Raw genomic sequence first — 18,919 nt, forward strand, 5'->3', positions numbered from 1 at the left:
AGTAGAAAAATTATTATCCCTTTCCTGGAGGAAACTGGATAAATGGATTTAAGATATTCCTATTATAATTGTCTTTTCCTAGATGGAGCAAGAGTAGGTCAGGGGCCCAGTGATATCTGGGGCATGGTTTAGAGGGAAAAATTAAGGAAGAATATTATACCAAAATACTTTATAATAATTATATCACCCTATTCAACTGAAATTCTCATATCATTCTTTTACGGTCAAATTTTGGGAAGGCCTATTACAATGCAAGTGAGCGTGATTAAAATAGTAACCCATATGTGTAGATTATAGAAACCAATGTTGTTGATTATCTACATTGTGCTTTTCAAACATTTTAAGCAGTAGAACCTTTTTTTCAAATCAGAAGCCTACCCAGAAACCCAATAAACATGGGTAAAAATGGCTGATATTCTGGCTGAAGTGGTGTGGAAGAACTGGTACCCTGCGCACCGAGTACTTCTCCTAACTCCTGTCCCTCCAGGCAGTACCTGCAGCACCACTCAGAGCTGCACAGAGCAAGGTTTGAAAACCATAAATCTCACACTAACTCCTTCATTTCAGAAACTGAGGCCCAGAGAGCTGAAGTGACTTATCCAAAGTTATGTAATTACTGTCAACAAAAGGACTGAAGCCCAGCTCTCTGAATCCTAGAGCACTGTGCTTTCAACTGGTATTTATCTGGTATTCCTGAGGGATAAATTCTATAGAACAGATTAACTCCTAGCAGTGGGAGTCCCTCTCGGGAGAGAAATGTCAGAGGCTTTCAGGATCCAGAGTGTCTTGCTTCAAATTCTGCTGCTCCTTCAGGACTGTGTACATGGAGCATTGCCTCAAAAGACTTCTCTTCCCACTTGGAAATCACCTTGAACTTGTCTCATAAATAAGGAAATGGGACTACTTTCTCCAAATATTTATTTTATAATGACTTTATTGCTCTGAATTTCCATGCATCACAGAGAACTTTTAACAATTAGGTGTCTTGACTTCCTGCTTGTGAAAAGTGGCATGACTCTGATCAAGAAGGGTAGCTCCTTTTCATAAGTATTTTTGTGTTTATTTGTAAGTGGAAGCCCAAATTAGAAATAACTGATTTGGTTGAGTTGCTGGTTAATAAATCAGCCATAGTGCAGATTTTCTCTTGTTAATTGAGAGTTCAGAGCCAACAGCATCTGGCATGATAGCAAACACTTAATAGATGTCTTTAATTTAGTGAATAAATTAAAGCGATATGTTTTATCTAGCAAATAAAGTTTAACAATATATTAATCTGATTTCTGACTACAGATTGGGGCGGGTGGACATTATTTGTGCCATATGCAATTGTTATATCCCAGGCATCAATAATGCCCACATTGAGATCCTGAAAAATGTCCTTTATGGCAAGATATTGGATGTAACCGTGAAAATCACTAAATCTCTCCACATCACTGTGCATCTCCCTGATGTTTTCTGCCTTGATGATGACCACAGTGTCTGGGCTTCTCAGAAGAAGGCGCTGAACTGCGTCATGGATACTGAGGGCCCTTCGGATAAAAACATCAATGGGAAAGGGTCTGAAGTGCTGGCCCACAGAAATAACAATGATAGTATTTTTTTCTCCTCCAGTTCTGTCAATAACCCGAGCGATGTACTCAATCTCTTTGACTGAATAGGTTAGTGATCCAATCAAGGGGTAACCATGCTTTTGCCACTGGATGTTGATATTCTTGTCCAAGTCCACAGCAAATTGGTTTTGAAATTTTCCAAATTCGTGCAGATCCACTGACTTCAGGGCTGATGACAGGTAGGCAATCCCAAAATGAAAGGAAAAAAAAGTTACAAAGAAAATAGTACAAAAACAAAACTACAAAATAGTTACAAAAATAGAAGAAAAGATTTGATGTTTATGATTAAACAAGTTAATCCTGACTAATTTATTATAGGTTTAAATGAGACAATAGTTTGAAAATTATTGAGCAACCAAAAGTGTTATACAAATGAGAAATTATATTTGCCCCTCTGTAGAACCATGTAGAACCACATCGACTGGTGATGGTGAGCACTGAGATCACTTCACTGGAGGATGATGGAGTCACTTTTGTGGGTATTAGTTTTGTACATTTTGCTAACTATAGACTAAGTTCATTTGAAGATAGAGAAAGATACCAATTGATGTCTTTATATTTCAAAAAACAAGTAACCCTATTTCCCCAAGTCCTCTGTAAGTTCCCTTAAGACTGGAATTATATTTTATACTTCTGTGTTTCTTTTACATATGCATGAAATGGCACTGAATACATCATCTATAATAATAATATTACTATTCACTTGTGAAGGACTTTACAGTTTACAAAGCATTTATTAGGACTGATATATTCATTTACTTCAAAGCTCAATATATATGCATATATATATTTAATTGCCATATTGTAGAAAAGAAAACCCAGAGATGAAATGACCTGTTCAAGATTACACAACTAGTAAGTGACAGAATCTGTACCTAAACTTGAAGTTTCTCCCAATTCTTGTGAAAGTAGTCTACCCAATCTTAAAACTTTTGAAAAGTATAATATGGATAGAAGAAAATGAAGTCCCTTCATTTCTCATCATATTAATTAGACCCTTGTCAAACTATCAAGGCCAGCTGCTTTGTAGCTAGAACTTCTGAGGAAAATGTGTAGTAAAGGATTATTAATGCTTTGTAACATGTATCATCTTAGAAGTAAAGGGCTGCACTTAAAAATCTTAACGAGTATGGTTTGAAAATAGTGATGCTGGAGGGTTGGGTGGAGGAAAAGGGCAGAATTTTTTCTTCATTCCGTTTCTAACATATTTCAATTTCCTTTTCCAAAGCACACTATAGCCATACAATTTAACTTTTAACAATATGTGCAACAGATGTTTTGCTACCACAACTTGAAAGGTCAGCCAAGAGGGTAGGTGACTCAATAATTTAGTACTTTCTATAAACTAAGAGACCCACAGTTATAGGATGTGATGCTAGAGGTTATCACCACACCCTTAATTTTATAGATGAGGAAACTGAGGTCTGGCAGAGTTTAGTCATTTACCAGAGGTCACAATTTAAAACTCTCCCCTTCTGTTGGAGAGGATCCAAGGCCCTATTGATTTTCCCTTTTTACTGGGAGAATCAGCTTACACACTAAGTCGGAGATCACAAGAGTGGCGTCCTTGCAGGAAGGCCAGCAGGGAGCCACACCAGCTGCACTGTCCCCAGTGGTAAAAGCCAGGGTCCAGGACAGGCAGTGACAGTTTTCCAGGTAAGAGTGCTAAGATCTACTAGTGGATTCTGAATTAGTATTGATGCGTTCTTGGTTTAGTAAAAGGAGCAACTGGACTAGGATTCTAGCAAATGGATTCTAGCCCCAACTCTGATATGAACTAATGATAATCATTGCAATAGCTACTGTTTACTGGGCACTTTCTGAGTGCTCATGTGTCTTGCAATGTGTTAAATATTTTATAACCATTATCTCATTTACTCTTTATAACCACCACCAGATGCTGTTGTTATTTTTAGTTCATTGATGAGGAAAATAAGTACTATGCCCAAGGTCATGGCTTCTAAGTGGCACAATCTAGGTCTGTTAGGCTCCAAAGCCCCTACTTTTAACCACTGTGCCTACCTGATGTGAAGCCATTACCTTACTTCTAGCATCTGTCCTTCCATGAAATAATGATAGTGATGACAGCTTACACCAAAGAGAACTTAGTATGTAGCAAACAGTATTCTAAATGCATTGTGTATATTACCTCATTTTACCAGGTGGGTACTATTTTCATCTCCATTTTACAGATGAGGAAACTAAGGACAAAATCACTATGTAGTTATGTAACTTGCCCAAGCCCATCCAGCTAGGACATGTAGAGGCCATATTTTGATCCCAAGACATCTGGATTTAGAATCCACACCCTTAATCATCATCATGCCATCTGTAGAAGGTGGACAATATAATATCTTATTATTGTCTGCTCTGTCCATGATTTTCTGAGCATGCTGGGTAAATATTGAAGTGTGAATTTTGCAGGGATAGGCATGAAGTAAACCTTTTTCTAAACTGGCTCCCTTCTAGTCAATAAATGTATTCTTTTTTTTTTTTTTTTTTTTTTTTTCTGTATGCGGGCCTCTCACTGTTGTGGCCTCCCCCGTTGCGGAGCACAGGCTCCGGACGCGCAGGCTCCGGACGTGCAGGCTCAGCGGCCATGGCTCACGGGCCCAGCCGCTCCGCGGCATATGGGATCCTCCCAGACCGGGGCACGAACCCGTATCCCCTGCATCGGCAGGCGGACTCTCAACCACTTGCGCCACCAGGGAGGCCCAATAAATGTATTCTTTTAAAGAAAGACAATGATGTGAAAAGTGTTGGTGTGTTATGATTAACAAATATGAAAAAGAAGAGGCATTTCCCATGTTCATTTCTCCCCTTGAAATGAAAAAGATGTTTCTGAAAGGGATATGAGTAATAGCTTAGACAGGCATACTGTTGATACTGCTTTTGAAGTATTCCATCCACTGGCGGATCGTGGAATCTCCCATTAGATGTATGAATTTTCCTCTCAGGCATTCTTTCATTTCGATTGGAGCCAAACTACAGGAGACAGGATTCCATGTGTCTTTCCAGACATGTCCACTGGGGATTGTGGATGCCATTCCAAACTTGCATTTCTTTTTCATTGGAGCTGTCTTTTCTGCTAAAGAATCAACAAGATAGGATCTTCTAAAATATCACTTTACCCATCAGTATTTATTAAGAACCAACTGTCTTTTCTAAGTATCCTTTTAATAGGGTGTGAGGATGGAGAAAAAGCCTTATTGAAGCATCATTATCTTAATGGGATACTTATTTTTCAGAAAAAATTTTCTCTGATAAGAATTTTCTAAATGATACCCATTAATGTTCATTATAGAGAACATGTTTTCTCCCAGGAAAAAGGCCTTCTAGGTAAAATTTAAGTATTTGTTTGCCTTCTTATGAAAGGAAAGACATCAATTCTTGCTTAGTAATGAAAACTCAATTATCTTGTCATTTTATTCCACTTTACCCCCAAGTTTATCACACACTGTCCTAGTTTTTTTTGTTTTGTTTTGTTTTGTTTTTGTTTTTTTAAAGAGCTCAGCTTTTTATTGAACATGTTACTAAAGAGGTTTAGTCAAAAAGACCAAAGCCCACGTCATCATCAGACTCTTCAGGTTCTTCTTTCTTTGCTTCCACTTTCTTCTCTTCAGCTGGGGCAGCAGTGGTGGGGCAGGCGGGACCTTCTGCTCGGGCAGCACCAGCTGCTGGGGCAGGTCCACCGGTCCCCACGTTGCAGATGAGGCTCCCGATGTTGACATTCGCCAAAGCCTTTGCAAACAAGCCTGGCCAGAAAGGTTCAACATTTACACCAGCTGCTTTAATGAGGGCATTGATCTTATCCTCCGTGACCGTCACCTCAGCGTCATGCAGGATGAGGTCCAAGTAGATGCAGGTGAGCTCCAAGACAGAGGCCATGGTGCGGGCGAGTGCTAAATGGGGGCTGCCGGGTTCGGTGCTAGTCTCCAGATGAAGTGAGGGCCTCTCCCCAACGTGGCCTTAGCTTCCTCGGAAGGATTGAGCACCTTAGCGGCAGCTGAGGACTGTCATAGTGTCTTAAATGCCACCATCAAACTGTAAATCCTTTGAGTTAAGTGCATGGAAATATAAAAAAAATTAACAACTAATTTGGTTTGGGACCTGGACAGTCCACATGGATATGGCTGTAGGCTAGAGCAGAGTCCTGGAGGTCCAGAACAAGCCAGGTATTAACCCGTTACTCACTGGTTTGTGAAGAGTCTGGGAATCTGATGGACTGACGTATCTAGCCTTGGTGGTCTTGGGGCAGTGATTATTCACCAACCAAAGGAAGTGGTTTAATATTTTAATAACTGGTATGAGTATCCTTGTGTATCCTGGGTGAAAAATGCCATTTCTACCTGTAGGTACGTATATACACTTCAGTGTAAATGAGTTCAGTAGCAATTAGCAAGCTGTTAATGTCAAACTTAAAGGGACACAAAAGTTCTTGCCTTAAATCATTTTAGATAATGATTTCCTAGGATGTTTTGAGCCAAAAAAATTGAAGAACAATTAATAGATATAAGTGTGGAAGTCCTATTTTACATGTTAAAATGTTTGAAAGGCAGCAAAGACAAAGAGGGGGAAATTGTAATGAATTGACTTATAGAGGGCAGGTTAGAAACCTCTAGATGGTGATTCTTGTGCTTGTAGCAATGTGGGAAGTGCTGATGGTGGTGGTTTGGGAATAAGACCTAGGTGCAAATTGGGAGAGAGTTTTGACATTTGAAGGTTGTTGTGTCTGATGGGCAGGTAATCTGTTGCCTGATAGATAATGATAAGATTGATGATGAGAGTTATATTTATTTATTTATTTTTATTATTTTTGGCTGTGTTAGGTCTTCGTTACTGCACACGGGCTTTCTCTAGTTGTGGCGAACGGGGGCTACTCTTCCTTGTGGTGCACGGGCTTCTCACTACGGTGGCTTCTCTTGCTGTGGAGCACGGGCTCTAGGCACACAGGCTTCAGTAGTTGTGGCATGCGGGCTCAGTAGTTGTGTCTCATGGGCTCTAGAGCGCAGGCTCAGTAGTTGTGGCTCATGGGCTTAGTTGCTCCGTGGCATGTGGGATCTTCCTGGACCAGGGCTCAAACCCATGTCCCCTGCATTGGCAGGCGGATTCTTAACCACTGCACCACCAGGGAAACCCTCATGATGAGAGTTATAAAACAGGTTTATGATTCCAGTCATTTATTCACTTAAGTAACTGGCATCTTGGCCTACCATAGACCAGCCTGATGAGCAGAGTAACAATAGGACAGGTAATAGTGAATAAGTCTGCAAAAAGAAGAAATGCTTTAAATGGGACTAGTACTAAGTACCACCCGTCAAACACAGGGAGAACTTACTGTTGCATTTGGAGACAGTAATGGCGTCAAACTTTTCCATCATCTCTATACCCACATTTGACCTTAACGAGAAAAATATAGAAATTAATTAATCTGCAGGTGGCCCCAAGATCAGGAAACACAAGAAGCCACATTACCCATTACTTCAGTTATTTCTTGTGATAATAATTGACTATTTGCCCACAGTTCCAAACCATTTATTAAATTTACATTTCTTGGCCTATTAGTCCAGGGAGTACAGATCCCCAGAAAGTGTACAAGGTAATTTTTTGAGAACAGAAAGAATATATTAGACCCCATGCATATTCACACATATATATTTCTCCTCCTCTTTTAATTTTTATTTTATTTATATTTTTTGTTTCAATGATAAGGGTTAAATATCCAAAACCTTTAGGGACTACTGGAGAGTGGGCACGGTCCCCAAATGAATTCACAGACCTTTTCTAAAATGGCTCTTCACAGAGTCCCGAAGTTGATATACTCACAGCAGTTTCCTTTAGATCAACAGATAGGCCAAATCATTACTATATTTGCCCAAGTAGTCTCCAGAAATAATTATTTACCTTTCAAAGAGGCTTCTTTCTTGTTTGCTAAGATAAGACACATCCTTGTTTTTGGAATGCATGTGGGTGAGTGCAGCACAGGGTATATGTGGAGGCTTCACACAGTAGAAGCCTTCTTGGTCTCGACTATCCAGGTACTCACACAGTTCAGCACTTGAATTTAAAACGAGGGCGCAATCAGTATTGACATGGGAGGTGCCATTGGCAAACTGGCCTGTGAAGGTCACCCTGTCATAGCCTTGGTTCCTTGCCCTCCAGAGAGCCGACACCCCTTCACTGGGGAGGATGAGCAGGAGAGACAGAGACACCCGGCCCTCCCAGAACAGGGTGAAGCTGACAAGGTAGGTGCCATTGTTGAAGTCTGTCACCTTTCCCGAAGCACCTGCCTTCAGGGCTGGGGAGGACATCCTGGCCCTCAGGAAATCCCCGCCATATTCCTTCCTGCGTCCCAAGTGGTCCCTCACCTCCAGCAGGATGTCTAGCTGATCCCCCCTGCAGTATGTGTCTTGAGGGCTGAGGAGGGTGGCTTTGCTGTGTGTGGCGCTGGTGGTGGAGCTCACGTGGGTGAAGGGTCTGGGTGGGATCAGCTGGTCTAGTTTCTCCATGATCCCCTTTATTCTCCGCTCAGTCTCTGTTGGTGAAACTGCTGGATCCAGTGGTGCTGCAGGACATGATTTCATGATGAAATTCCAGTGAGGGAGGGAGATGGGCAACTTGGGTACAGTCCATAACTGAAATGACAAGGAATACAATAAAGAACAAAGAAAATGTGCCTATTTAATGTAATAATTTTGGTAGGTTAGCCAACTTCTCTTTTATAAAAGGATGGGAGGTACAAAAATTAAAAATATATTGAGATTTCACTGTCTCTGTTTTTTTTTTTTTTTTTTTTTTTTTTGGCTGCACCACATGGCTTGCAGGATTTTAGTTCCCTGACCAGAGACTGTACTCCAGGGTCCTTGGGAGTGAAAGTGCAGAGTCCTAAGCACTGGATTTCCAGGGAATTGCCATCACTGGCTAATCTATTTTGAATGAGCCACTCCACCCTAAAGAGCCCTGGGATTTTCTTCCTTAAAGTGGTGATCATAAAATATACTTTCACTGGGCAGTTGTGGAGACCAGATGAGAAAATGCTTTTTAACTGCACAGCAGAGAACAAATGTTTATTGTTCTATTATTTTTTATCTTAAAACTAGAATTCAGTCATTTAAATAAATCCTTAAGAAAATGTTTAAGAAGCATGGAAATTTTATGTAATATACAATTATCTATTTTTTTTTATTTCACTTTTTACACTTTCATTAAATAACTTGTGATATTTATTAGTAATTTTCAGATTGCTTTAGCTAACAGCACATAAGAAGCATAGGCTTATAAAATATTTATTTTCTAATCATAAAATAACACTGATTTATTATGAAAAATGAGAGAATGCCACAACTCTATAGGAAATAAAAGTCAGTCACAATCACACCAACCATTGATAACTACTCTTACGATTTGGGTGATTTTATCTCATCCTCTATATAACAATTTCACATGATTGTGAACAAACTGAATATTTACCAATAAATTTTGATTTTACAAAAAAACTTTCGGGCTTCCCTGGTGGCGCAGCGGTTGAGAGTCTGCCTGCCGACGCAGGTGACATGGGTTCGTGCCCCGGTCCGGGAAGATCCCACATGCCGTGGAGCGGCTGGGCCTGTGAGCCATGGCTGCTAAGCCTGCGTGTCCGGAGCCTGTGCTCCGCAGCGGGAGAGGCTACAACAGTGAGAGGCCCGCATACCACCAAAAAAACCCCCAAAAAACAAAAAACAACTTTCCACCTTATGTCAAAGGCCCACATAATATTCCAGCCTATGGAATATTTCACCTAGTCCTGTCTTTTTAGATATTTATTGCATTCAGCTTTTCTCTATTACTTATGATTCTGTAAAGAACATTTTTTGGTATAAATATTTCATAGTAATATCTCCAGATTTCCAATAAAGGCAGAATAGCTTGTACTGGACTAAGTTACTATGATTAACATTGTTACTGTTTTATTATTTGACGTGTAGATTTTAAAAAATAAAAACATTTTAATTTATCAAATAATAGACAGTAATAGCAAACATTTAGTATGTGCCAGGTACAATGTTAAATGTTTTTCATATGTTACCCCATTAATCCTCACAATAATATATGGGGTATTTGTTTTTATGACCCAATTTTCAGATGATGAAACTGGTTCACAGTGAAGTTAAGGGACTTAGCCAAGCTTGTATAGCTAGTCAGCAACAGAGTCAGGTTTTAATCCCAGGCAAGTGTCTCTAAAAATGAACTACCCAGTGTTGCAAACATGCAGTAAGACTAAAATTCTCTTTCACTGTTGGTTTAGGTGTGAATGGCACCACATTTCTGGTAAACAGTTCTATAGCATGTACTAAGACCTTTAACAATGTTCATTGCATTTATCAATAACTCTATTTCTGAGAACTCAGTGAATCATAGTAATATCTCCAAATTTCCAATAAAGGCAGAGTAGCTTGTATTGGACTAATTCTCCTGTAGAGAACAGTGATAAGCTCTACACCCCTACCCCCAAATCTTCTCTTTTAAAAGCACCAGAGAGTGACCACAAGCAGACAGACACTGGAGGAGAGTTGAAACTTGGAAGAAGGGACAACACTGGACTTGCATTTTAAAAAGTGCTGGGACTTCCCCAGCGGTCTAGTGGTTAAGACTCCACACTTCCACTGCAGGGGGCACAGGTTCGATCCCTGGTAGGAGAACTAAGATCCCACATGCCAGCGGCAGGATCAAAAAGAAAAGAAAAAAAACAACTGCTAACTAAAGTTCTTCAAGCTGAAGTGAAATTACACCAAAAAGACACATAGATCTTCAGGAAGGAATGAAAAGTGCCAGAAATGATAAATATATGTATTAATATAAAATATTGTGTGTTTATCTCCTAGTTTCTTTAAAGTGCATATAATTATTTAAGAACTACAATTTTGTAATAATATGACAACTACAGCATAAAGAATGGGGGGAATAAATGGAAATAAATGGTTGAAAGGTTATTACAGATTACATGAAGTAGCACAATATTAACTCTAAAAGTTAAGAATGGGTATTGTAATCTCTAGAGAAACCATTTTAGAAAGACAACTTAGAGCTATAAAAATAATAGAGAAACTGAAAGGAAATACTAAAAAAAAAAAAAAATCAACCCAAAATAAGGCAGGAAATGGGGAACAGAGGAATAAAAACCAGAATGGCTGAGCAGAAAACAAATAGCAAAATGGTGGACCTAAATCCACCCATATTAATAATTCCATTAAAAGTAAGTAGACTAAACGTAATACTCTTCCTGGGATTAAAGTAGTGTAATCAAACTCAAAAGAAAAAAAATACTGTTTTGGAATAGTTAGAGTGTGAAGATTTTTAAAAGACAGTATGTATAAATAAAATAATGTTCTGTAGTCAATGCACTCATTTATGTATATTTTAATATTTTGAAATATTTAAAATATTTTGATATTAAAAGTTATAGTTTGGCATTAAAATTTATGGTTTTATCAAATTTTGGAAGAATTTTTATTAAATGAATTTGTGATCACTGTTTCAATATTTGAGATAATTCATTTATAAAAAGGTGAAGCTGTTATATTTTCACCTATGTGATTAGTAATACATTCTAGAAAGAAAGTTTTACTAGAATGATATCTAATAAATGAAGTGTTAAATTTTTTTTAAAAGGCAGAGATAAAACAGCAAGCCCAACTATTTGCTATCTACAAGGAATGTAGTTTAAGTATAAAGATACCTATAGGTTGAAAGTGAATGGATGGAAAACAATATACCATGTAAGCATAAAATAGCTAACATTAATGCTAAAGTAGATTTCAAGACAAAGAGTATCACCAGACATAAAGATGGACATTTCTTAGTGATAACAGGGTCAATTGGTCTGAAAACATAGCAACCTTAAATGTGTACGTGCCTACATATCCATGTATTTATATGTGAAACAAAAATGGACAGAACTAAAGGGAGAAATAGAAAAATCCACAATCAGGATCAGAAATTTAAAAATCTCTTAGTAGTTGCTACAGGAACAAGATGAGTAAGCACCAATGTAAAATAGCTAGTGGGAAGCAGCTGCATAGCACGCGGAGATCAGCAGGGTGAGTGAGATAAGGAGGGTGGGAGGTAGACACAAGGTGGAGGAGATATGGGGATATATGTATACATACAGATGATTTACTTTGTTATACAGCAGAAACTAACACACCATTGTAAAGCAATTATACTCCAATAAAGATGTTAAAAAAAAAGAGTAAGTACCTAGAGGATGTGAACATTATCATAGTAACATCTTTTAACCATACAGTACATTATTAGATGTTTTTAAACTGATACAACTTCACATGAAAATTATAAGTGATTTTCAGTATGGTAGAATAATATTCTCTGCACAATTTTTTTTTTTTCGGTACGCGGGCCTCTCACTGTTGTGGCCTCTCCTGCTGTGGAGCACAGGCTCCGGACGCGCAGGCTCAGCGGCCATGGCTCACGGGCCCAGCCGCTCCGCGGCATGTGGGATCTTCCCGGACCGGGGCACGAACCCGTGTCCCCTGCATCGGCAGGCGGACTCTCAACCACTGCACCACCAGGGAAGCCCTGCACAACTTTTTTTTTAGTAGAAAAATAACAGGAAAATTCTGATTCAAGGTGGAGGAGTAAGCACATATTATAGCCTCGATTTCCCACCATAAAATTGTATAAACGGCAGAAAAGAACTTAAAATTTTCTAATTATTCTGGGAAATAGGAAGAGATACCTTATATGAACAAAAACTTATAAGCAGTCTCCTGAAGAATGAAATGCAGATGAGATTAGATCAAAGAAGGAAACCATGGCTCCAATGCATGTAGATGAGGCTTTGGCAAAAGAAGGAAGTCACTGCAGGGACATTACCAACATGGAGGAGGGTGATAACTGGAGTAGAAGGGGAGGCTCACAGGACGACAAACCAAGCAGGTTGACACATCCTTATTTCCCCACCTGTGCCTGGGCCAGATAGCTAGAAACAGGGACTTCTGTACTCTGGTGAGAGTAAAAACTACAGATATTCAAGCTGGACAGGTGTGTAGGACCCAGTGTGCCTGGCAACACTTTAGAAAAATGGGGAGCATTTATTGCCCTGCAGCACTTTTTGCATCTCTGCCACAAACACGCTGGAGCAAACAGGTAACAGCACTCCAGACTGGCCACCACAGAATCTCAGGTGTAAGAAAGTACATAACCAAGAATTAGCAAAAAATTTTCATGAAAGGTAACTCACGAGAGGGACTTCCCTGGTGGTCCAGTGGTTAATACTCCATGCTTCCATTGCAGGGGACATGGGTTGGATCCCTGGTTGGGGAACTAAGATCCTGCAAGCCACGTGGCGTGGCCAAAAAAAAGTAACTCATGAGAGAGAGGTATCAGGTTCAACAAAGAGGAGACACCCAAGGGAACAGAATTAATAGAAAAATCAAAACAAAATTTTAGAACAAGTATACTTTCTGTCCTCAGAGAGATCTAGACAATATTGGATCTGTGAAATAATGAGTCTTTCAAGGTCTTGGAAAGTAAAATCCTACTGTTCCTTATGCAAAAGTCAGTTGGATTCCTTTACACCAGCAGTGAGCAATTAGAAAATGTATTTAAAAGGACACTATTCACAATAGCAACAAAAAAATTATGAAGTACCATGGTATCACTCTAACAAAAGATGTATAAGACCTGAATGCAAAACTTATAAAATTTAGTGAAATATCTTGAAGAAGAACTGTATAGATGGAGAGAGATTACATGTTGATAAACAGCAAAATAACATTATAAACATATCAGTTTTCTCAATTTGATCTATATGGCTAATGTCATGCACTTATAATTTAAGTAGAATTTTTCTCTAAATTTGACAGCCTGATTCTAAAATATATAAGAGAGAGTGAAGAGCCAAGACTGGCTGAAAACTAAAAAAGTTTTCAAAACTAATTATGAAGCTCTGTTAATTATAGCCATGTGGTATTGATACAGGGAAGACAAACTGTTCAATGGAATAGAACGAAGAGCCCACAGAGGGACCTGCATTTATTAGAGATTTTGATATATAACAAAAATGACATGATAAATCAGCTTGGAAAGGAAGGATTATGGAATAAAAAGAGCTGAAAAAGTGGTTATCCATATAGAAATAAAAGAAAAATCAGCAACAAAAAAAATCCAAGTACATTACAGGGCTAAATGTCTAAAGCAACCTTTAAAACTTTAAGTAGAATATTTAGATAAATAATTTGATGTTGGCATAGGGAAGGGTTTATTAGTACTCAAGAAGTATTAACAGTAAAAAGTATTAACAGTAAAAAGTATTAACAGTAACAGTATTAACATAAATTTTACTACATAAACATGAAAATATTCTGTTGTTCAGAGGTTCCTTGGAGAAGGTGTAAGGCCAAGCTAGGCATTGGGAGAAGACTGTTGCAATGCAGATATAAGTGACAAAAGAAGAATGTGTGTACACATACACACACACACACACAATATTATCCTCTCCCATACTGCATGATTATTATCAAGTACCTTGGCTCTTAAAGGTGTGTAAGCTGTTGAAACTCCCCTACTACAATCTATAGGTCTGTTTGTTTGGACTTCCCTAGAACAGATGAAGTGTCAAGTAAAAATGTACTTTTGTAAAACACATAAAGAAAGCAGTTCCTACCTTTGTGGAGTTTGGGAAAACTGTAAAAGTGATCCAGGAGGCTAATATAAACAACAATACCAACAGTGACTTATGATTTGTTATTCTCATTGTCATGATTGGGATCCTAAAAGAGACAATACAAAAACAGGCACAAACACACAAAACCAGAAAAAAAATGCAGAAATACTTGAAAAGTTTACGCCTCCTGATTCTTTCTGTCCTCATATGAGTTACTCCCAGAATTGAAACTTGGTCCTCCTGCTGCTCTTACTGTCTCCCAGCTGCCTTTATTAGCTTGTACCTTCCAGAGAGTGCTATCCTGAGAATGGAGCCCACCATAGACTGTAAGAAATTGAGCAACTAAGGGTCTGATGGATGCAGGGTTGCTCATGCTTAGGGGACGTTTCCAGGCTGTGTGTCATCTAACACGTTTCCTATTCTCTTCCCTTAAACACAAAGAGCAGACACAAAACATCCCAATAAATACTGACTCTGATAATCACATTCTTCTGGGGCCCTTTTAATGTAGCTTGATTTTTCCAGCTTCATTTTTACTAATCTGTTAATAGGTTTCCCTTTCTTACCAGCCATTCTAGCACCCCTCAAGCTTGAAAAGATTTGTTTTAAAATTCAGATTTCTCTCTTTCTTTAAAAAATGTTTTAGGGGCCTCCCTGGTGGCGCAAGTGGTTAAGAGTCCGCCTGCCGATGCAGGGGATACGGGTTCGTGCCCCGGTCTGGGAGGATCCCATATGCCGCGGAGCGGCTGGGCCCGTGAGCCATGGCCGCTGGGCCTGCGCATCCGGAGCCTGTGCTCCGCAACGGGAGAGGCCACAACAGTGAGAGGCCCACATACCGCAAAAAGAAAAAAAAAAAAACAAAAACAAAAAATAAAAAATGTTTTAGGCTTTATCAATGTTTTCTATGGTTACATCTTCATTTCTGTCTTTGCCCTGGAATTTCAAGTTGTCTTTTAAAATCAGATGGCTTAAACACTGCCCTTCTAAAATTTTCTCATCTCAAAATTTTCTCTCCCCTAGAAGCATCTCCTACCCTAGATCCCCAGTTTATACATAAACATTAGAAGTTTCTGCACCCAAGAATAAATGTTACTCCTTTCCCTGACCTCCCCAATTTTGCAAATATTTTCATACCTTTAGTTTAAAGACTTTGCCTAATTCCATACACAGGAACTCTGGTGAGCTGGGTGGTAAGGCTTTGTTCTGAAGCCACCGGTGTATTACAGGAGTACCTCTCCTCTGTGCCAAGATATATCACAGGTGTAAATTGCAGTCTGCATGCTTTGAGCTTAGATCCAGAACCTTCTGCTTGTTTCAGATAAGGTGAGTATCAGGCCTGCCAGCTCCACCTTAAGGAGGTACCTGGATCACAGCTGCAGTTCTCAGTTCATGCACAGGTGGGGAGGAGAAATGAAATTCTCAGTATGGTTAAATTATATAATTTTAATGTTCTTAGACTTTATTGGTTAATTTTAGTAAGTGTACAATAAATACCTGACAAGAAAAAGTGTGAATGAATCTGGAAGTTTGAATGAATTGTCATCTGTGGGAAGCTGAACCACTTAATCTCCATCTGAGCCTCGTTATCAAGACCCAGTTGCCAGGTTCAAGTGAGTATTATCTAGTACAGAGCAGGTACTCAGTAAAATTTGCTGAATTAAGAAAGAACCTCAAATACAATGTAGGCAAGACAATGATATTGATTCACTCTGAGACCAAGAGAGTGACCGCTTACAGTCACGGGTTTGAATCCATCTGGGATTTGTATTCTTGAACCGATAGAAATGGTGCCAGAAAAAGCATGTGCCCAGGACAAAAGCACCAGCGCTCATAGGAAGCAGTAGCTGATTACACTGTGGATCCTTCCACAGTTTCATTAGTGCTGTCCCACACAGGAAGTTAAACATCTTTAAACATCTACACCAATCCTTTCAGTCATAGGTATAAGCAAGAAATCAAGACCTATTTCACAAGGATCTTTAGGATTTTGATAATGCTCCCAATATCCTTCATCATGCTCTGTGGAACCGGCCTTAACAATACTTTCTTATGTCTTTACATAATGACTGTTGGAAAAGCTGTTTAACCTTATATGACTGGTTGAAGTTGCTCACTTCTTCCCTAGGGAGACTCTAATAAGAGATAAATATTTGCAGTAGGTCTGGTTTGGCTGCTCTGTAGGAGACTGGTGCCAACAACCACCCAAGTTCACAGCCTACTCTGAGACACATGGATTTATGGATTTTAATTTTGCTTTAGTCATATCAATCTTGATATTTAATGTTAACCTGAGGTTGGTTTAATAGAAATGCTTGACTTGAGGAACTGGGAGCACAGAGGAGAGTTTAAATGATTTGTCCAGGTCGTCCAGTGAGCTTTGAAACAGAGCTGAGACCAGGATTCCTGCCACTTTGACCTCTGATTCAGAGCACTTTTCACTACTCAGCGTGACTCCAATACATATTGGAGTCCAAGGAACCAAGTTCAGGTAGATCCAAGGAACCAAGTTCAGGTAGATCCTGTGGTTCATATATTTATTGTTCAATATACTTAAAAGAAAAGGCTCTTTTTTTTTTTAACCACGTTTTCTTTCAGTTTGCTCAAAAGCCTGGTGGGAGCACGATATATGTGCTCTTTGCAGTTAGTATGTGGTTTCCTCATCATCTTTGAACAGTTTCCTTTCCCTTACATTTATGGGTCTAAGTGAGTAGTCTGAACATGAGAGCTCAGTCAGAAGTAGGAACATAGAGCCATGAGTTCACACAATAAAATATAACCCATGAGAGCATCAATTCTTTGGGGGTGTGAATAGGGTAAGAGTAGTCTTACCTTGGCAGGGGTCTAAAGGAGCCCAAGAAAATGGGCAAAGTGAAGAGTAGATGTCCAGGAAACATGCAGTGGGGACTCAGCCACAAGTTAGGGAAGTGACTGCCGTGGCCTCAGGAATCAAACAAGATGCACCCCATTGCCAAGGAGGCTGCACTGAATGGTGGGAAGTCTTGTGTCCATGGGATCTGAGTACAAGGAGGGGAAGGATGAAAGAAGATTCAATAGTAAGAAGTCTCAAGGTTCCAGCAGTGAGAACTTGGCATAGAACTCTATGTCACTAATGTAATGAAGAAGGGCACAGGCTGTGCAGCTCAGCCATGTTGATGGTGGGGGGAAAGGTTAATGCTGAGGCAGACACGTGAGTAGATAACTCACCATGGCCCCAGATTTACTAGTAACAGATCACCATGGCCTCTGTGCCATTTTCAGGTATTGTGCAAAAGTGTATGAAGTTCAGAGGGACTGCCATGCCCAGAGCTCTCTTTGAAAAAGGTGGTGAAACAGTGGTTTAAATCTGCTTCATTATGCCTAAGTCACTGTTACCTGGTCACCTATAACAGAGATGAGCACCTGCTTCAAACTTGGCATGAGATGCCTACCAAATATGGATGCGCCCTTTCAATGGTGACTGCCTACATTCAGATCTCCAATTTGCTGGAGTTTGAAAGAGACACAAACATGTGGAGAAGGAAGAGGTTGGTGGGTGTAGGTGGAAGAGACTCACGGATCAAATAACAACAGCTAACATTTATTCGAGGACTTACCAGGCACACTGTTCTAGTGCTTTTCATGCACTAACCCACTTAACCCTCAGAACTACACTATGAGGTCATCATCATTTTCAGATGAGGACAGTGAGGCACAGGATGTTTAAACATTAACTAAGTTCACAGAATCAGCACCTGGAAGAGGCAGGCCATGAAGCCAGATCTCCAGAGCTGCATTTTTATCCACTCCAAGGTACTGCCAGTAGGCATGAGATAGCAGAAGACACAAGGCAGCAGGATCCACAAAGCAGAGAAGACAGAGAGTAGAAATTAGTTAGATGTTCACAGCAGAAGTAGGAGAAGCAGAGGCAGGAAGCCACTACCTGGTGGAGCACAACGAAAACCTGTGCCAGCTGCTGGGGTTGTTTCCTGCTCACTACCAGGGCTGCATCATGTCCTAAAGGCTCTTTCAGTTAGGTCCTCAGCAGTGCTTTCCTTCTCTGTGAGGCACTGGAGCATGTTGGGGGGCTGGGAGGAAGACTTTTATCTCACCCTCCAAATTCTCAGACAGGATTCAATTCTAAAATGTGAGACACTGGCCAAATTACATGAAACCAGCTAGTACACATATTGCAAAAACAAGTTATTAGATTTTTATTCACTGGCAGCAGGAAACAACATATTTTCCAGGAAGTTGAAAAAGTGAGACACAAGAAAACTGTGAGCATCTTTTTCAAATGCCCTTGACTTTGATATTTTAGTCATCCTAGCAGCACATGTCCAGGGATTTTTGTGGATAAGTAAATGAATGTGCTTGTTCAGACAGTGATGTGTCTGGTTTCCTGAACAACTTGGATGGATTTGCACAGCTTGAACAAGAGAATACGGACATCTGGTCACCCAGTCAGTTTTTGACCAAACATTGAGTAACAGGTTTGCCCGGCTGGGATTTTACCTCCAAGGTAGAATGAAGAGGAACTTATTTTAAAATTCTGCAAGAAGTCTTGGCCTTCAGGGTTGACTGGAAAGCTTATACTACTCAAGACGCTTTTAGCTATATGATTGTAAAGCAAGTGTATGCCCCTTTTTTATTATGAAAAACATGAATGAAG

At 39.6% G+C, this 18,919-nt stretch overlaps 2 protein-coding genes and 1 long non-coding RNA gene across 4 annotated transcripts in view; 1 reads left to right on the forward strand and 2 right to left on the reverse strand.

The window, feature by feature from the left end:
* Positions 1 to 1,243: 1,243 nt before the first annotated feature.
* On the reverse strand, positions 1,244 to 14,367 carry LOC132493639 (NXPE family member 4-like). Its single transcript, XM_060104373.1, has 5 exons — positions 14,272 to 14,367; positions 7,515 to 8,245; positions 6,949 to 7,010; positions 4,489 to 4,695; positions 1,244 to 1,779 (listed from the first exon to the last, which is right to left on the reverse strand). The coding sequence occupies exons 1-5, from the start codon at positions 14,365 to 14,367 to the stop codon at positions 1,244 to 1,246; spliced, it is 1,632 nt and encodes a 543-aa protein (XP_059960356.1).
* Positions 3,194 to 18,919, forward strand: part of LOC132493641 (uncharacterized) — a 34,127-nt gene continuing 18,401 nt past the window's right edge. The window contains exons 1-2 of the long non-coding RNA XR_009533009.1: positions 3,194 to 3,266; positions 7,773 to 7,855. This is a non-coding gene — a long non-coding RNA (uncharacterized LOC132493641). The remainder of the gene's footprint in view (positions 3,267 to 7,772; positions 7,856 to 18,919) is intronic.
* Positions 5,154 to 5,525, reverse strand: LOC132493640 (large ribosomal subunit protein P1-like). Of its 2 annotated transcripts, XM_060104374.1 has the most exons (2): positions 5,428 to 5,498; positions 5,154 to 5,352 (listed from the first exon to the last, which is right to left on the reverse strand). In XM_060104374.1, the coding sequence occupies exons 1-2, from the start codon at positions 5,496 to 5,498 to the stop codon at positions 5,154 to 5,156; spliced, it is 270 nt and encodes an 89-aa protein (XP_059960357.1). The 2 variants fall into 2 exon arrangements, with proteins under 2 accessions (XP_059960357.1, XP_059960358.1); XM_060104375.1 differs by having other exon boundaries at positions 5,154 to 5,525.

Source organism: Mesoplodon densirostris, chromosome 7 (genome assembly GCF_025265405.1).
Source record: "Mesoplodon densirostris isolate mMesDen1 chromosome 7, mMesDen1 primary haplotype, whole genome shotgun sequence".
Classification (NCBI taxonomy): Eukaryota; Metazoa; Chordata; class Mammalia; order Artiodactyla; family Ziphiidae; genus Mesoplodon; species Mesoplodon densirostris.